We start from the raw sequence: 20,664 nt of genomic DNA on the forward strand, positions 1-20,664 counted from the left end.
CGAGAAGCTTCTAATGCAGGAGGTGTACACGCTTCTAAGTTTGGGGGCAGTGGACGAGTTCCCTTAGGAGCTGAAGGGCAGGAGTTTTTATTCCTGGTATTTCCTAATACCGAAAGCCAAAGGTGGCCTCAGGCCTATCCTAGACCTGCGAGACCTCAACAAGTTCATGAAGATACTGGAGTTCTGCATGGTCTGTTTGGCCTCCATCATCCCTTCCCTAGATCTGGGGGACTGCTATGCTCGACTTGAAAGATGCTTATTTTCATATTTCGACAACATATGTGTCTCACAGAAGGTACCTCAGGATGGTGGTGAACCACAATCACTATCAATTCATAGTCCTCCTCTTCGGCCTGTTGGCGGCACCTCGAGTGTTCACCAAGTGCATGGCAGTTGTGGCCACTTCCTTGTGGAAGTGCCAGGTGCAGATGTTCCATTACCTCAATGACTGGCTGATCAAGGGCCTCTCCAAAGTGCAAGTGGAGGCGCATGTGAGCCCGATAAGAGCAACTTTTGACAACCTGGGCCTTCTATTGAATGTGCAGAAGTCAACCCTGTCCCCCGTTCAGCAGATAGAAGTCATAGGGTCAGTACTTGACTCAAAACAGGCAAGAGCGTTTCTACCACTGTCATGTTTTCAGACCCCTTGTGACATAGAATCATAGAATATCAGGGTTGGAAGGGACCTCAGGAGGTCATCTAGCCCAACCCTCTGCTCAAAGCAGGACCAATCCCCAATTTTTGCCCCAGATCCCTAAATGGCCCCCTCAAGGATTGAACTCACAACCCTGGGTTTAGCAGGCCAATGCTCAAACCACTGAGCTATCCCTCCTCCCCTGAGCTATCCCTCCCCCCCCATCATACAAGGTTTCAGACAATTTCCTATCACCACAGCCAGGAATTGCCTAATGCTCCTTGGCCACATGACTGTTTGTACTTTATGTAGTATAGCATGCCAGACTGAGACTCTGACCTCTTCAGGCATGGCTAGCCTCAAATGTATTGACCAAACCGGGACAGTCTAGACAAAGCAGTTATTCTTTCCTAGCCGGTTCTCGAGTCTCTCCTGTGGTGGCTCAGCCCGCAAGCGGTGTGTGCGGGTGTTTCCTTCTCCAGACCTCAACCATCCATGTCACTGGTTACGGAAGCATCAGCAATAGGTTGAGGAGCAAACCTAGAGGGACTCAGGGCCTGTGGTCCAAAGTGGAGCTCTCACTTCACATCAATGTCAGAGAGCTGAGGGCAGTCCGTCTGGCATGCCAGATCTTCCAAGTTCACTTGGAGGGGAGGCATATATCTGTCATGACAGACAATAGAACAGCGATGTTTTATATAAACAGATGGGGGAGCACACTCCTCTCCCATGTGCCAGGAAGCCTTCAAACTCTGGGACTTCTGTATAGCTCGTTCAATACCCCTGGTGGCGTCTTATCTCCCTGGAGTTCAGAACAAGTTGGCGGACTATCTCACAACCACAAGTAGTCCATCTGCCTGGATGTCCTGAACACCATCTTCCGACAGTGGGGAATTTCCCAGGTAGACTTGTTCACCACATGACACAATAGGAAGTGCCCGCAGTTCTGCTCCTTCCTGAATCACAGCCCGGCTGGATTGCGGACGTGTTTCTTCTATTTGGGAAGGACCACTGCCTTTACACGTTTCCACCCATACCACTCGTCCACAAGATACTACTTAAGGTTCGGAGGGACGAAGCCTTGGTGATATTGATAGCTCCAGCCTGGCCCCATCAGCACTGGTGCACGTCTCTTCTGGAGATGTCAGTGGAAATCCTGATCACCTTACCACTGCTCCTGGACCTGATAACTCAAGATCACGGCCACCTTCAGCACCCCAACCTCGAATCTCTTCACCTCATGGCTTGTAAGCTCAGTGGCTAAACCCAACAGAGCTGGCTTGAACTGATCCAGTTAGGGAAGTCCTCCTTGGCAGTAGGAAACCATCCACTAGGGCCACCTACCTAGACAAATGGAAGAGATTCACAATTTGGTCATCGAAAATTACATGTTTCCTACGCACTCGACAATACTCTTTATATTGGACTGTTTCCTGCACCTAAAGCAGCAAGGGCTTTCTATGTCATCAATAAAAGTCCACTTGGCTGCCATTTCTGCCTTTCACCTAGGCGTGAGGAAGCTGATCGGTCTTCACCAACCCAATAGTCCAGTGCTTTCATAAGGGACTTGACAGTTTATACCCTTAGGTACGACAGCTGATCCCGGCTTGGGACCTTAACCAGGTCCTTTCCAAACTAATGGGACCACCCTTTGAACCACGTGCGACATGCTCTCTGCTCTGTCTCTCATGGAAAGTGGTATTCCTGGTGGCAATAACCTCTGCCAAGAGGGTACCCGAACTTAAGGCCCTAACATCTGAGACTCCTTACACGGTGTTCTATAAGGATAAGGTTCAGCTTTGGCCATATCTGACCTTCCTCCTGAAAGTTGTCTCCCAGTTTCATGTTAATCAGGATATTTTTCTCCCAGTTTTTTACCCCAAGCCACATGCAAACAAAAACTTCATTCTTTGGATGTTTGCCAGATGCTAACCTTCTATATTGAATGGATGAAGCTGTTTTGGAAATATACTCAATTATTCATTGCAGTAGCAGACAGAATGAAGGGGCTCCCAGTCTCTTCTCAAAGAATTTCGTCATGGATTACATCGTGCCTCCGGGCATACTATGATCTGGCGAAAACACCTGCCCCCCGCTGACAGCGCACTCTATGAGGGTGCAGGCATCTTCAGTGGCGTTCCTGGCCAAGGTTCTGACCCAGGAAATTTGCAGGGCCGTGACGTAGTCCTCAGTTCACACCTTTACCTCGTATTATGGCATTGCTCAGCAGGCTAGAGATGATGCAGTCTTCGGCAGAGCAGTGCTTCAATCAGCAAACCCTTGAGCTCCGACCCCACCTCCAAGTTGCTGCTTGGTAGTCACCTAATTGGAATCAACATGAGCAAGCACTCGAAGAAAAAACTGTTACCTACGTTTTGTAACTGTTCTTCAAGATGTGTTGCTCATGTCCATGCCAAGACCATTATATTAATGGTGTCTCTCCTGACAGTTTTTGCACAGAGTTTGAGGGTTGGATGGATATGGGAACTGAATTACCCCCTTACCGGTACAGGTAAAACCTCACTGGAACAAGGCTGAGGCACAGTTGTTGGGAAATATGAACTCCCCTTATTTTATCTGTTCTGTGGATAAACAGATGACTTAAATCTCCAGAGATAATTGGTACTAACACCAGACTTCTCTATTGCCTTTTTGTTATTTAGGGTAAAATACTGTGCTGTCTTCAGTTCTCATGTACAAGTCTCATTTATGTCAAGAGCAGTTGTGCAAACAGAGTGAGGGCAGTATATGGCCTTTAATTACTGTCTTAAGTGGATAAGCATTAAAGTTTTTATTCTGATTCCCTCCCTCTCTGCACTCCTTCCTTGTCTTCCTTCTGAAACAGATTTATTTTTTAAAAAATTGTTAAAAGAAAAGTATACCAACTCTCAGCGTGGAGTGAATTTTTACAGCTGAGTTATAAATTCCTGAAACTAGGGGGTTTATAATGGAAATACTGGGGGGAGAAGGGGCGGGGGTGCCATAATACATATGTAACCTTTTTTCCCTCTTTTTAGTGAATAGACCGTTTAAACTAAATTAAGTAAAGGATATAAATTCTGTTGTTTCAGTTTTTAATATTTCATGGCTGATTTTATAGATGAAAATTACATTTAACAATAAATATGAAGCAGAATTTATACAGCCTGTTCTAGTTTGATATGGAACAGCAAATCCCATTTCTCTGTAGCTGTAAAGAAAATTCATTATAATGTCTTTGGTTGTAAGAGATGGCTTCATTGTGATTAGTTACACTGATAATAAAACAACCTTTTTACAAATGGCACAAGATACATGGGATCTCTTGTGTCTGCCTTTTAATGGCATTGAATTTGTGCATTTGCTACCTTTATTCAGGGACCCTTTTTTTTCTTTTACAATGGGACACTTTTTAAATCTGCAAGTTATTTAAAAATATGGTTAGTCTGCTATTACTATTAATCTTAAAAATAATACCTTTCTTTGGAGAAAGAGTTATTAATGTAGCTGGCCAGTATTAATTGTCTTTGTTGTTGAGCTTTTCTAATTAAATCAGCTCACTTTTTTGATTTTTTTTTTTTTAAACGGGCTACAATCTCTTTTGTTTCCTATAGCATTTTGTTAATTGTGAATACTAAATTCCGGGCCCAAATATTCGAATCTGGGTGCCTGAATCCAAAAGCCATATTTAAGACCTAAATAAAAGTGGCCTGATTTTCGAGGGTTCAGCACCTATTTACTTCAATGGGATTTGTGGGTTTTCAGCTCTTTTGAAAGTCAGGCCACTTTTTTTTAGGTTGTCTAAATATAGAATTAGGCACTAGTGCTAGGTATCCAGTTGTGAACATTGTGGCCAGTATTTATAGCTAATGGCATATTGTTTTATTAAGTTTAAAAATGCCTTTAACAATATTTTGAGCACCTAGTTCACTGGGTAAATGGGCCAAGTAAAGTGAAGTGATTGATCTAATAAGATTCTTTATATATTTGTATTGTCAGCTATTTATACGATAGCAAATGCTTTACAAAAGTCTCTGATGTAATCTTATGTTTTCTAGTATGATAGGAAAATGTTCGTTCTGGATGTTATCATGCTTAGAAAAATTGGTGTAAAAGCTACAAGAGAATATTTTACTGTATTTTAAAATGTACAATATAAGTACAGTGCATTAATCTAAAATATATTCCTTTTCTGATATAGGTTAAAAATGAGAGAGGTATTTGAGATTGAAGAACACTGTAGATATGACAACAGAGGTAGTATTTAAATAGTGAATTAGCAGTTGAAGGTTTGGATTTAACAGTAAGTGAAATATGAACGATAGTATTAAGGAAAATATTACTTACAGATGTACGATACTGGGAAATATAAATGGCTTTGAAAATACACAAATATTAAATTTAAGATTAGGTTTCCCTTTTAAGCTCTTTTGTAAACAAAACTTTTTGAAGCCAAGGTAGTCCAGAATTTGTGGTCTACAGTTTGATACTGTGCCACTGTGCATATTAAACTATACATTTAATTTTAAATGTTTATGTATCTTTGGTGGATTACTGTGGCTCAAATGAGAAGTCTTCTGGCACTGGTTAAGTATTTTCATAGACTTTAATGAAGGGAAATACCTGTGTTAATGACTCTAACATAGGGCTAGATACTTTATGATGTGTGCTGAGCAAGGGGTCGTGCGGAATAGCTCTTCCCCAGTAAGTAGGTTGTGACAGTCTGAGTCACAATCCGCCTCCCAGTCTCTCCAGTGCTCCAAGGAAGAAGTAAGCTGTTCTGGCTCTTTACTTGTGGTGTTGGTGAAGCTATACTGACTGGTATACTAAGGGGGCAGAGCCAAGACTCCATCCTTTCCTGCCTTCCTGTGCCAGATAGGAAAACAGCAGATCTGCAGAACTTGCTTGCTCTCCCATGTTGCAACTTGTAATATGGGCAGCATGCAAGAAAGTAAGGTGTGGAGGGTTTATGCCCCCTTGCCCCTTTGCATGGGTGTGAGGGGTTAGTGATGATCTATCTAATAGTGTGTGTAACACGTTTACTGTAGGAGCAATTTTATCTAGGTTTGCAAATATCGTCTTACGCTTATGTAGCTCAGAATGCAATCTACACCATTACCTTAGAGATGATATTGAAAAAACTGTATATTTTACTTGCCCATCAGAAAATATTGCTCTCACCAAGTAAATAAGACAGTAGAATTGTTCAAGGTTCATTTTAACCCATTGGTTGCCATGGTATAAGAAGCATTTTTAGTATTAGTGCTTTGCTAACATTTCCCCTAGAAACAGAGTGGTAGGTAGTAGAATTAAAAATACACCATGCATGGAATAGGGGGGAAATCCAGACCCATCCCTGGAGGGGATTCTGTACACAGAAAAACTAGTATATGACTCCTGGGGGCATTTCTCATATTCCAGGGTGCCCAGTTCACTGGACTCCCTACATACTGTTGTATAGTGGGGATTTGGGGTGAGGGACAGACCCGGGGAGAGACAGGGGTAAGGCTGGTGGATTCACAGATACATGGATCCAACAGCTCTTTCTCCCTGTGTGGTGGACGCTCCAGCCTTATGCTGAAGTAGCCACTCTGTGATTTGGGACAGAGGATTCTTTTTGCCTTGATCTTTGCTTGGTTCTTAATTTATGTACTGGGGAGATAATTTGGTGATAAGCTATTAGCTAAGGTTTATAAATACTATACTATTATATAGCTGTTGCATCGTGCTCTTGAAAAATAATGAGAAAATTTAGTACTGAATTCCCAATTATTTACAGAAAGGTGGTAAGAAAGGAGATGATTGTTTTGGATAACAAAATGAAGCTGCATCATTTAATTTTTATTTTATTTTTATTTTTTTTTGGCAAGTAAAGAATGGTGTTTGTTCTCAACACACCTGGTCCTGTAACTGTACTGCATGCATATTTCCCGCCGGGGTAATGAGAGTTTTAATTGCTGATTGAGTCCTTGATTCAGCAAAACAGTCAGGCATGCTTAATTTTAGGCATATGAGTAATCTCTTTTGAAATTAGGCACATGCTTAAATACTTTCCTAAAAAGGAAAATTCCTAAGTTTTAGTGACTGACTGAGACACAGATATTGGCACATTAAAACAATTTTGCATGGGAAAGAAAGGCTGTTACTGTTTCCTGCCTGTCAACATAGAACCTGGCGAAGATCATACTAGATTTCAGTTGTAAAATTTTGAACTTTTTACAGTATAAAACCAGATAACTTTACCAGATGTTTGGTGACTTGGAATGAAACAAAGGTTTGTTCACTGGAACTTTGAAAGTAAGCAAGTCATTATGGAGGAAGTCAAGATTTGCACACAGCCATCAGTAGTTTAAATCTTGGTCACAATCGTCTGAGTTTACAAGGAAGAAATTCTCTGCTCAAGGGAGATGAGAGGATTAAAGTGATTTCTTGCATCTACTGTGAGAAATCATCAATGAGAAATGTTGTGGCTTGGTGTGCGTCTCTTGCACTACATGCCAATGATCTATCAAATGTGTATCCCAAATGTGTATCCTTGTTCTTTTTACTGGATCCTAGTGACTAGTACTAATTTTGTTTGTTAAAGCAGGACCTGTTTGGAAAGAAGTATAAGGATTACAGAGAACTGAAGTCTGCTGCTTCTGTTTTACTGAAGTCTTTTAAGGAACTAATGTGTGTTCTTTGTGCAAGGATTTGAAACAGCATCTCTTCTATTGGAGAAAAGAGGATGCAACAAATATTTAAAATTTTTCTAGTAAATTAAAAAGTAAGGTGGACATTTCCTCCACGCATGTTCCTCCCATTTTTCGAGTTGGGCTGAGAAATCAAGACTGAAAGCAAATTTTGTGGTTCAGATAACTTATAGAGCTGAATTAAAATACATTAAAGAACAATATAATACAAGTGGATTCGTTGTTGAAAATATTTTGACCATCTAGAATATTTTAGTGAAAGTATTTACTCGAGAAATATGTAAAATTGCAGCATATTACTGTTTGAACTGCTCTTTTACAGATGAAGTGCAATGGAGTATTAGGCTTCCTGTGAAAATGGCCACCAGGTGTCATCAGAATGCTTTTATTTTTATTAATTTGCCATTGCTCTTTAAATGTGTTTGAACATTTTGGTTTTTTACTAGGAAACTTTTTCAAGCTACCGCACAAGTATTCTAAATGGAATGTGTTATCTGCTTCAGTGAAAATCTCATACAGCTCTCTTTCAACTGAGATATTTGAATAGGTTAGTGGCAAAAGAAATACAGGAAACATAATAAAACTGTGTGTCTGTGTATACTCATACATATGTTAAATGTTATTGTTTTCCTCAAATGGCCATTTAAAAGATGGAAATAGGGAGGTAAGTGATATAGGCCGAGTATACATTAGACAAGCTGCTCTGAAGTAAGCCCATATAACAAACATACGATTGTCATCATGGCACTTTTGGTGTTTGTATTCCCAGACTAGATAAAACTGATTTTTAAAGACTTGAGATATTTTATTTTTGTCCCTTTATGACATCCTTACAGGGCAGAGTTAAGATTATTTGGGTATCCTAACTGTACATATCCAAACTTTTATGAGCTTGAATTCTTTTCAAGTTTAACCTTAACTCTGAATTTCCTGGGATAATTTGGGATAATTATAACATTTCTGTAATGAATTTTACCCTAAATTGCTATAATGTACTCTCAACCTTCACTCCATCCTAGTGTAATTTTGGCTTGGAACTTGTCTAGGTACATATGTAGCTTTCTTTACAATATTCACTGAGCAGTGAGTGGCTAGACAAAGCCTGATATTTCTAATGTGACAAGCAGAAAACATTCTTAAAGAAAATCTTTATACTTCATAAAGAAGCAAAACATTTTTTTCCTTTGCAATTTATGTGGTTCCAACTGCTGCTCCCCTGCTATACCTTTGATTGTCTCATCCAGAAGGTAAGTGCATAGTTGTGTACATCAAAGATGGAGCGGGGCACTAAGCTCAGAGAAGCCATGTTCTAGCCCTTCCCCCTCTGCTGGAGGTGTTAGCTTTCTACATCTGTTTAAGAAGTGTTAATGGGTATGTGCAACCTAGGACAGCATCAAGGAGACTTCTTGTTCCCCGATGACTTCTGTATCATCAAAGAGCTGCTGGTACTTTAAACCAACTGTTTGCAGACCAAGTCAATACAAGATTGTTCACTCTACCTTTCAGGCTTCATTTTGGGGAAGAAGTGAAAAAAAATCCAGGAATCCTTGGCAAGAATGACAACTTCAGGACAGGTTTCAGAGGACAGTATTCTAGGAAAGTTATATTCCTCTCAATTAAAGAGGAACAGAGTTGGGAACTTAAGGACAGATCATCTAGAAAAAAATATCTAAGTGCTAGTTTGCCAGGAGCAGCAATTTTAATGTAATTTTTACTTTTCACTGCCAAAAAACAGGACATAGTCTGGAGCCACACTGTATTTTTCAAGCAGTCTGCCTGATATATGGCACGCTCATGCTCAGATCACAAGCATAGGATGAAGAGAGAACTTTGTAGTGTGCATGGTCCAATACCAATACAGATGAATGGGTTCTAAAAACTATAGCAGAAGGGATATTCAGACTTATCCCAGAGGCTTTAATCAACAGTTTTGTTCCTCCTTTGTTAATCAGCCCAAAATGGTCAGTCTTGAACAATTCTGGACCATTGAATGAATCAAGATTTTTAGAGCAGTGCCACAAGAACAAAGAAGGCATGGTATTCTGAGAGTTCACAAAAGAACAGGTCTCTTTGCTTACTACTAGAATTGAAAAGTGTAAACTTCTTCCCTGAGGTGTTAAAATCTTCTGCACGGAATCAGTAAGTCCACTGAGCGTAGGTGGTAATAATACCTAGCTCTTAGATAGTGCTTTTCATCCATAGATCTCAAGATATTTTAGAAGGGAGGTAAGACTATGTTTCTTGAATTTGCAACAGCACACTTGGACACTCCCATTTCCATTTCCATCTCATCAATATATCATAGAGCTGGTCAGAATTCTTTAAAATTTCATAATCTTAAAATGTTTTAGCTCTTTTTCAAGCAGCATTGAGCCAGTGAAAACTTCCAAATAATGATTGGAGTAAAATGTTTTCAACAATTCTTTTCCTCTTTTGGGGTGGGGACCAGCTCTGTATTCTCCAATTCTCCATTTTGGAGCATCACTTCCAATACTAAAGTCTTTTGTTAAGTTTAGATAGGGCCCTGATGCCCTTTTACCAACATAACGATAATCCTCAGAGCAGCACTTGGAGGAGTCGGGACTATATGTTCATCCGTACTTCAAAGACTGTCTTTTCAGAGTCAATTCAGTCAGTAGCTAGTACTACATTTATCAGCATTTGAATCGGTCTAGTATAATGGATGGATTATGAACAGGACGAAGACTTTCCTCCACCCCACGTAGTGTTTAGTTTCCTCAGGGGCCCACTTCATCTCATATTAAGGGAGAGTATTTTTGTTTATGGATAAAAAGAATACTTCTGGAACCCCATCTCAGCTGTTATTATTTGAAGGTACCTTCACGTGCTGGGATTAAAGGCATTGAGCAAATAAGTGATCTCTTCAGTGCACTCCATATGAGGCCACTGTAGCTGTTTCTGCTACCTACTGGAAAGTAGAATTGGTAAACAGAGGCTGCTAAAGTTGTCAGTGTGACTCAGATGATGATTATTAGTGTTAAAAAAAACAAAAACTCTACAAAAAAGTGCACCTTTGAGGCATTGGAATGGTAGGGTCTGACAACTAATGCTAGGACTGTGGTTTACTTGGAGAGGCAGTGCCCCAGTGACAAAGGTCACTGGCATAAACAAAATTGTCCAAATATTGCCAAAGATGAGTGGTGAGACTGATCCTTATGTGGTTCTTCTAATACAGGCTCCATTTTAAGGGTTGATGTGTTGCAAATAAAGATGTATATGTGTGTCAGATAATACAAGATGTGCTGAGAACAATGCCTGTCTTCATTCCATTTGAACCAAGAAATCACGTTGTCTTCGTTATTCATCAGTGTAAAGAATAGTAAGGAAGCCATGTTACAGTAGGAACATCAGGAGAGACCTCTAAATTTACATAGGATAATGTACCTCAGGAGTTTAGAGGGTGCTCATTTGGCATGATGGTTTCATGCTGAGACAAGGGTCATCCAGATCAACTTTGTCCAAGTTAAGTAAGGCGCTAGTTAAGAGAATCTTATTTCAGAGGCAAAGAGGTTCCAGATTTGTTTGAATCCCATTCTGTTGGATCCATGATTCCATTGAAAGGAATGATTGGTTTGAAAGCACTGAGGTATTTTTATTGGAAATATGCAAAGCAGCTCCCTGGATGTCCGTACACACCTTTGCCACATACTATACATTGAACATTCAGACCTCATCTGGTACTGTGAGATGCTAATTTGCTCCTTGGGTACTGTTTTTGAAAGACCTGAGATTGGGATTTAGTACAGAAAAATGAAAAGGAAAGGAGAAATTTAAGACCCGTAACTATACTTTCTTCAGGTTCTTCTGTATAAGTCCAGATTCCTTCCCTTAAAAAGTTGGCATATGCCTCCCCGAAAAGTAAATAAAAACGTACTGAGCATTGAGTTAAGGAACTTTGTCGTTCATTACAGATTTAAGGTTAATTATTAAGTTAATTGCTTGTCCCTATGATCTTAACTTAAAATTACTGCTTTCTAAATTTCATCTGAGGATTGGGAAATGGCATGTCTCGTTTAATTACACTATTGGAAATCTCAGCTGTACTGTCTCCATCTACTGGCAGAGATCAACTATATCTCACTATTTGGACGGACATAGAAACATTTGAAAAAAGAGAACTATGAGGTGAAATATTTCCCCTTTTTTCATCAGGGGAAGACTTCCTAACCCCAAATAACTGACTGCTTACTGAACTTCCGCAGACACAACATCCATACCAATAGATATATGAAAAATATTGCAGAAAGAGCGCAAGAATTTGTGTGATTAGCCTGTAGGAAGTGGTGATGGAGATTCAGTAAGTGGCTCTTTTTCTGCTGAGTATGTACTTAAGTATGGCTGCTGGATGTGCTTTTTCAAATGCAACTTACAAACTGAGATCATGAGCATTTGTTGTTAAAGATCCTACAGAACTACTGAAAGACTAGTTTCAGAGTAGCAGCCGTGTTGGTCTGTATTCGCAGAAAGAAAAGGAGTACTTGTGGCACCTTAGAGACTAACCAATTTCTTTGAGCATAAGCTTTCGTGAGCTACAGCTCACTTCATCGGATGAAAGACTAGTGTTATTCACCATTGTATACTAGTCAAATTTATTAAATTACAAATATGTAATATACAATTGGAAAATTATATATATAGTGTGTGTAAATTATCTATCTATATTTCCTGGGTTTTTGTGTGTTGTATGTGTCTGTGCAGTAATGATGTGATACGTGCAGGTGTGCCTTTTGCAGATACAAGAAAAGCACTTTGCCTCCTTTGTAAAGTATGTTGAGATCTATGGATGAAATCATTATGTAAAAGCTAGATTATTATTACCGCCAGAGTTACTGAGTTTACTGATTCCCTGCACCAATGTTCAGAACAGTACATACTCCTTTTAGAATCCCATAATTGATAACAAAGTGTCCCAAGTAACTTAAAAATGCCTTTTTAATTAATCAAAGAAAATTCCCAAACAAAATAATTTGTTAATCTGAAGTTAATGTGGTAGATTAATTTCTTGGCCATATCCTTAAGAATCTAATCAAACATTCTTGAGTTATATGAGCATTAAAAAGTTGTATGGTTTTTTTTTTTAAATAACTTTTCTTGATTAGAACAGCTTCATTTTGAACATCAAACATGACATGAGGAGTTGCTGTTTGATAGAATTTGGTTTTAAAGTAACAAATGTTGAAAGTTTGACAATTGTGTACTGAGTATGTGCTTAACCATGGCAAAGCTTTCATTGATGACAGTGGTGGGGTATTAGGATCTGTATACATACTAACAGAATAGGATAGTTTTTTTTACTAAATTAACACCAAATTAAGGTCTTCTGTAATGTTGCACTTTAGATATTTGTTCTCATAACTTCAAGTGATTCCAGAGGACTTTAGACTAAGGTGAAGAGAGTGGGATGAGAAGCACAGAAGCTTGAACTGGGCATCCTTTAGATCTACAGGTCTCTGAATTATACAGTTAGTTTCTGTACATTCTGAAGAACTTGGAACTTTGATGATATTGCTCAATGACCTCTATCTATAAGAATGATCCTTCTTACAATGTGAAAATGGTCAGAAAAATGGCTATTTAAAAATGGGACCTTGTTATTCTGCAGATATGCACCCTGCATGTATTCCAAATATTACTTGCTAACTTTTATTGATAAAAATAAGTTTATTTTTGTCAGTGTTACAGAGCCAATGCTGCTATAGGACAGTGAACATTAAAAATGTTTTAAGGCCCTGATTCAGCCCAAACTCTTCAATATATCTTAATTTTAAGTATGTGTTTAAGTCTCATTGACTTCAACAGAACTACTTGTTAAGTTACGCACATGCTTTGATTAATCAGTTTGGTTAATCAAGTTCCAGAATCTTTGCTACTGATAATGAGCACGAGCCAGAGAGGGTGCAGCTTGCCTTTCAAATCTTAGGTTGAATTTTCACTGGTGACTTTTCAGAGTTAACCTATTTTTAAGGGCTCAATCCTCAGCTGGTAAAAATTGATGCAGCTCTTTTTGAAGATACTGGAGGTATACTGATTTACACCAGCTGATGATCTGGCCATGACTTTTCAACTTCTGACCCATGCAGTGGTTTCCAAAATGTTAAACCTACTGGTTGAATTAGGAAAGAAAATTTATAAATCATGGGAATCAGGAAAGCACAATTAAAGAGGCAGTATCTGGAAACTTGAAACAGCTGTACTGTTCTGGAAGTATTTAATAGCTTGTTTTAGAAGCTAGGCAGGGCCTGGTCAATAGTTGAGCTTAATGAGAGACTTGCAAGTAAAAAATGAGTCTGTAGAGTACATGTAACTTCTGTGCATGCAGTTGCTTTTAGGTCTCACATAAATGATTATTAATAGAAAAACAGGGTGGGTGAGGTAATATCTTTTATTGGACCAACTTCTGTTGATGAGAGAGACAAGCTTTTGAACCACACAGAGCTCTTCTCTTCTTCTTCAGCTCTGTGTGGTTCAAAAGCTTGTCTCTCTGACCAACAGAAGTTGGTCCAATAAAAGATATTACCTCACCCACTTTGTCTCTCAAATACCGTGGGATCGACACAGCTACAGCTACACTGCTTACATTTACACATTTGGATAGCTTACTGTACACTGTTGTCTGGATCAGTTTTGGAATTCTTTATTGTTATCAGAATGCACATCCTGTTATGTATGGGCTCATGCATTCAGTGGAAACGGAACCAAAATTTGGCAGCTCACTAACACTGGGTTCAGTGGCAAATTGATGTTTCTATGGTAGCATTGGTAAATAGAAAAACATAGATTTTTATTGAATTATATATTTAAAGCGGAGTTTTCAATCAAGTCATATTAACTTTATTACTTTAATTTTTATTTTAATATATACTTCAGGTTTGGAATGTTTTTTCTTTTTATTACACACACACACACACACACACACACACACACGACAGATTTCCACAGAATTTGTTCAGGGGCAGTTGGAAGATTTTGTATCTGGAATGGATCTGCCTTGTTTTGACATGGAGAGGAGGATCACACTGGACTGCTGGGGAAGAGTTGTATCGACAGTTGTTAGTGGAAAGGAGGTTTTTGGCTGTTGGACTGGAGGTTTTGGCTTCTGTAGTGGTGGAGGGGCTTGGGGTTTTTTGGCAACTGTGAGAAGAGAAAGCACATGGTTTTTTTTCTTTCCCTCCCCTCTGGCACTTCTGTTACTTGTCTTTCTTCCACTGAAAGTGTGTCCTATTGTTAACTTTTCTCCTTGGAAATGACAGGTGGTTTTAGTGGTAGCCTTTTGGCAATCATATGGCTTTATTTACTCCATCTGTAGTGGTCACATTCTCTTCATCTCATCCTGTGGCATGGGATGTGGGCAGAGGAAGGAAGGAGGGTCTTACACTGGTAAAGCTTAAAAGATATTTAGTCAAATCCTTCTTGATTCTTCAGTTTATCCAACAGGTCTTCATCACGGTCAGTTCTATCTTTAGAGCTTTTTAATTTGGGGTTAGTCAGCTTTTTTTATTCTGAAATCTCTTGTTCTGGAAAAGGTGGATTATCTGTTGTCCTCTTTGCTGAAGGCCATAGTAACTTAGAGTGCTATGTCAAGGCTGCCAGAAACAAAGGTCAGATTTCAAACTTGAGTGCCCAAGTATGGACAACTAAATCTTTATTTAGACACCTAAGTAAAAGTAGCCTAATTTTCAGGGGTGCTAAGCACCTGCAGCTCTCGTTGCACAATACAACTTATGTGTATTCTGCACAATACCACTTAAATTGTGTAACCCTTTCTCACATGTTTGAGCACTTGCTCACACAAATAGTCCTATTGAAGCCAGTGATTTTACTCACATAAGTGCTCACCAGAATGAGTAATGGCTCCGCAGTCTGGCTTTAAAGCATGGCCATTTGATTTAAGTGCCATAACTTTAGGATTGTGTCTCTCTCTCTCACCAAATTAAAGTGGTCCAGTAAAAGATATTACCTCTCCTACCTTGTCTCTAGTTTTAGGCAGCCCGTTTGAAAATGTTGGCCAATACCTTTAATTATGGCTGTCCCCACGAGACTTTAGATCAGATTGTTGTTGTTATCCTATACCTGGGGTATTAGCAAATTATGTTTGTCTTATATGTACAAAAGACTAATAACAAAACTCTTTTTTATTTTATAGGTACTAATACAGCCAAATGAGCTACCCCTGATAGTAGAACTGTGCTCTGTGCTGCCTTCATGAAAAATGGATGCAGAGGAAAAACAGAAGAGTGATGAAGTTGATGGGAGTTTACAAGCTGATCTGACAGAAGATTCAATGAGAAATGTTTCAGTAGAAAATGCTGAATGTGGTTCCTTATCTAACCAGGAAACAAGGTCCTTATCAGATGGAATTCACAGGAGCCTTGAGAAGAAAGGAGAAGAGAATGGCAAAAACAAAAGGGCATTATTAGAATCAACTAGCCTAGACGTTACTGAAGGGGACCAACTTGAAAATGAACCTATCTCAAAAAGAATAAAGCTGGATTTTTCAAAACATACTAAAGGCAGTGAAGGCAAATCACTCAAACTCACAGTTAGGCAAGAGTCAATTGCAGAAACAGATAATGTAATAGATGGAGCCATAAAAAAGGTAGCAGTGAGTGACTGTGTCAGTGGTGACACACTTCTTTCAAATTCCTTGTGTCCGCAGTGTGATTTCAAAGCTGCCGATACTACTCCACTGAAAATTCATTTGGAAAGTAAAGATTCACAAGAAGTTCCATCTGCTGTTCCTGAAAGTACTTTTCAAGTGGAAGAAATTAGTGTTTGCTGTACAGTTGGCAATATAGATAAAGTTCTTAAATGCAAAACTTGTGATCAGTTTTTTTCTTCTTACCCTGATTTGGAAAAACATATTCAAGAAAGCCACTCAAAGCAACCCAAAGAGCATGTGTGTCCCCAGTGTAGTTATAAAGCAGAATACAGTTTAGCTTTACAAACACATATCAAGCAGGCTCACGGACAATCAATAATATTTTGCTGTGATCTCTGTGGTTTTCAGTGTGGTGAGGAGAATCTCCTACATTCTCATTTCCTTGGCAAGACACACCTTCGCCGTCAACACCTTGCTGCACGAGGAGGATTTGTACAGATATTGACAAAAAGATCTTCTCATAAAAAGCAGTATATAGCAGTCAACAAGAAGAAAGTGAGAGCAAAATCTGGGCCCTATAAATCAAAGACAAAAACTGCTGATTCAAAAGAATTAAATGCTAGTAATAATCTGAAGGATTCAAAAGTAAGCTTTTCTAAACAAAGTGATGGCAGTGAACTTCTTGTCGAAATGATAACATCTAAAAATATTTTCACTGAAAAATCAGAGACTGTTACAGAGGAAAAAGAGTTTTCCTTCAGTGTAGAAGGAACTCATGAACTCCAGACTGAAAAGCTAGAAATATCAGGGTCCTCAGAAGAAAATTTGAACAAACAAGAGCCCACTAGAAGTACCCAAAAGATAACTGGCAGTTTAAATACAACAAGGAGATCTGATAGGTTGGGACATAAGAGAAATATTTTATCACTAAGAACTTCTTTCAGACGAAGTGGCTCTTTTAAATTAAAAAAGCAAATTAAAGGAAGATATAGTTTGTTGGGTGTTAGTAAAAGAGGCAAACCCAAATCTCACCAAATGCAGGTGAAACACAACTTCAGGACCCAGCTTAAACCAAGTAGTTTAATGCCCAAATCGCCTAGAGAGTTAGAAATGGATGATGATGATGATGACGTTAACAGTCAGTGTAAGGCTACCTCAGAAATACGGGCTCTGAGTCAAGATAGGACAAATACCAGTTCTCCTAGCACTACCAAAACTGAGGATTCTCAGATTAAACCTGTTGCTGACAACAAAGTTCTACATACTTGCATTTACTGTGGTATTGTTTTTCAGAACAGAAATGGTTTGGAAATTCATGTTATAAGACATCATACAAAAGGAATGCAGTTTCATTGTCAAACATGTAACTATTCTTGTGCAATCAGGGGGGACTTTGAACAACACTGTCAAAGTAATAAACATCAAATGGGGGGTTGCAGCTTTAATTGTCACCTTTGTTCATTTATTTGCTTGAATAATACAAGCCTTGGAACTCACATGAGTGAAGAGCATAGTATGCGCCATAATTGTATTATTTGCAATCTGTATTTTCTAACTGAGGAAGAACTGATAGCTCATAAAACAACTGAGAAGCATATTAGTTTATTGGCCCAACAAAATACTTCTCAATCAATTAGCACTGATTTGTCTCTGCAAACTGCAGCTTATACTACACTGGAATCAAATAATAATCTCCAAAAAATTGTAGATGAAATAGAAGTGACCATGGAGGATGAGCCTCCAAAGCCCTGCATGATAAATCATGGAAATGAATTAAAGCATTCTGTTCTCAATAAAACCCAATTTCAATGTAAAAAGTGTTTTTATAAAACAAGATCCTCCACAGTTCTTACAAGACATATAAAACTTCGACATGCACAGGAATATCATTTTCTTTGCAAAGCATGTAACCTTTATTCACTGAGCAAAGAAGGAATGGAAAAGCATATTAAAAGAAGCAAGCATCTTGAAAATGCCAGGAAGAACAATATTGGTTTACGTTTTGAGGAATGTATTGAAAGGGTATGTGTAGATGCAAGTGATGTTAAAAAAGTAATAGAGCCTTCCACTTCTGGCAATGTAAAGACTGAATTAGATAAAGAAAGTATACAGGCACCTTCCTCTACTGTGGATAACACATCCACAAATAAAGAACTGATTCCATCAGGTGAAATTACCAAAGACAGTGAGTTAGTTTTGGCCAATGCACCAAAGAGAGGGAGACCCAAAGGCACCATTTCTAGGACATGCACCCATTGCGGTCTTTTGGCCTCCAGTGTTACCAACTTGACTGTACATATTAGACGAAAGCACAGTCACCAGTACAGCTATTTGTGTAAACTTTGCAATTATTATACTGTAACCAAAGGTGACATGGAACGTCATTGTGCCACCAAGAAACATAAAGGTCGTGTAGAAATGGAAGCTAATGGAAAACAAAACACAGAGGTAGTTGTTTGCTCAGAAGGAGGTAATCTTGAATCCATTAGCAAGAAGATCAACAGCTCAATGGATATTTTGAATGAACACATTGAGGATGATAGCCAGTCATCGGATTTGGATACTTCAGTCTTAGAAAATCAGGAAGAAGACCAGGGAAATTCCATTGAGGTAGAAGTTGACAATGTATCTCAACTCCCAGATCTGCAGTATACGAAGAACCCTATGAATATAAAACAGCATATACTTATGGAGCCAAGTAATGTTGCTCAAGATGGTGACCCATGTTTTCAGAGAAGAGTTACAGGTGCAAATGACAATAAATGTGTACACTGTGAGTTTGTTGCTCATTCGTCTTCTTCTCTAGAGCTGCATGTAAAACGGAAGCATACTAAAGAATTTGAATACTACTGCATGGCTTGTGATTACTATGCAGTTACTCGTCGAGAGATGACTAGGCACGCAGCAACAGAGAAGCATAAAATTAAAAGACAATCTTATGTTTGTTCTTCCCCTGGAGAGAAAGCAGATACAACAGGTATTGCCAAAGAAACCTCTGTTATGTCTCCAAAGGATCATCAACAAAATACAGAAGAATTTCAGACAGTTTCAAATGAAACAAAATATGTCAACAGTGCTAAAGCACAGGATGATCAAACTCTGAAAAGCTTAGCTGACTGTACTGTCTTAGATGGAAATACATCTTCAGAAATTTCTAAACAAGATGGTGCCCACAATGCAGTAGGAGTTGAAAATGAGGAGGAATCTAATGAAGGAGAAAATCCCCTTTATGAAGTCTTCCAACAAACATCTCAAAAAGATGAAGTTAAACTTAGTGAGATAATACCTCTTAAAGAAGTAGTCATTTGTGATTTGCAGAAAAATGGGCAAGATCCAATCAATTCAAATTTCCATTGCAGTGTAGAAAATCAAAATGTTTCAAATGACATGAATGCCCCAAACTTGGATTCCAAAAAAAGTGGGAAAACTTTAGAAGAAAATGGAGAAAACCTTGAAAACGAGTATAAACATACGGAAGTTCTTGAGGAAGAATTACTAACAGAAAGAACCCCACATGTGCCAGCACTTTCAGAAACATGTAATGTAGCAGAGCAGTCAAATCTTGATGAAAACATTAGAAATACTGTTCAAAATGTACATAGCTTAGAGGGTGACAGAAGCTTCCGAAAGGATCCTACTGTAGAGGAGGAAGAAGCCCTTACGGACGCAAAACATGAAGCAGAAGTAACTATAAACAACAGCATTTGGGAAGCAGATGGCTCAACAGCTGAAGGCATGCAAGAAACTAGTAATGAGGCTTTGGGAACTGTTATCAGTACTGATGATAAAGGAAAGGCAATGCAAAATTTTGGCCAGTTTGATTCTTCTATAGTAAGATTAAAAAGCCATCAAGATGGAGAGTCCACTGACCACTCCGATGAAGGACAGATGTCAGGTGGAATGAAAGGTAGTGAGGTAACTGTAAAAATAGATAGCTCGCAAAGTGGAGGGAAAAAGAAGAAATCTGAAGGAAATCCCCTTGGGGAATCGACACGTATTCGTTGTGATGACTGTGGCTTTTTAGCAGATGGTTTAAGTGGACTAAATGTTCACATAGCCATGAAGCATCCTTCAAAAGAGAAACATTTTCATTGTTTACTCTGTGGAAAATCATTTTACACAGAAAGCAACCTTCACCAGCACTTGGCTAGTGCTGGTCATATGAGAAATGAACAGGCAAGTGTGGAAGAGCTACCGGAAGGAGGCGCCACCTTTAAATGTGTTAAGTGCACTGAGCCCTTCGATTCTGAACAGAATTTATTTCTTCATATTAAAGAACAACATGAAGAACTACTGCGGGAGGTGAATAAGTACATTGTGGAAGACACTGAGCAAATCAACCGAGAAAGAGAGGAAAATCAAGGCAATGTGTGCAAGTATTGTGGCAAGATGTGCAGAAGTAGCAATTCCATGGCCTTCCTAGCTCACATTCGAACCCATACAGGTATGTAAGCATAAAATTTGCAGCCAATATCTTTCGACAGAAGTGGATTATGATTATGATCTATCTTTCCTCTGCATCTGCCATACTTTTGCTTGTTAATCTCTTTAACATTTCAGATAATCCAGAATTCATAAAGCCTTGTGAATGTGTGCTATCTCCTGAGCCATTAATGAAATTCAAAAGTATCTATGTGACAGGAACTATGGTGTCAGAGGGTTTCTTGTAATTTCCTTAAAAGTGCTTAAGTGTGGTTACCCTATTGCCTTTAAAAAAATCATAAGAATTTTATCCTTAT

The 20,664-nt window shown here is 38.8% G+C and overlaps 1 protein-coding gene across 7 annotated transcripts in view; it reads left to right on the top strand.

The window, feature by feature from the left end:
* Positions 1–20,664, top strand: part of ZNF407 (zinc finger protein 407) — a 462,963-nt gene that overhangs the window by 17,880 nt on the left and 424,419 nt on the right. For all 7 annotated transcript variants that reach the window (XR_012157273.2, XM_073331771.2, XM_073331772.2 and 4 more), the window contains exon 2: positions 15,470–20,369. Coding sequence is in view for 6 of the 7 variants with exons in the window: in XM_073331771.2 (XP_073187872.1) it covers positions 15,536–20,369 (4,834 nt within the window). In the remaining variant the exon portion in view is untranslated. The remainder of the gene's footprint in view (positions 1–15,469; positions 20,370–20,664) is intronic.

The sequence above is a fragment of the Lepidochelys kempii genome, chromosome 2 (genome assembly GCF_965140285.1).
Source record: "Lepidochelys kempii isolate rLepKem1 chromosome 2, rLepKem1.hap1, whole genome shotgun sequence".
NCBI classification, from domain to species: domain Eukaryota; kingdom Metazoa; phylum Chordata; order Testudines; family Cheloniidae; genus Lepidochelys; species Lepidochelys kempii.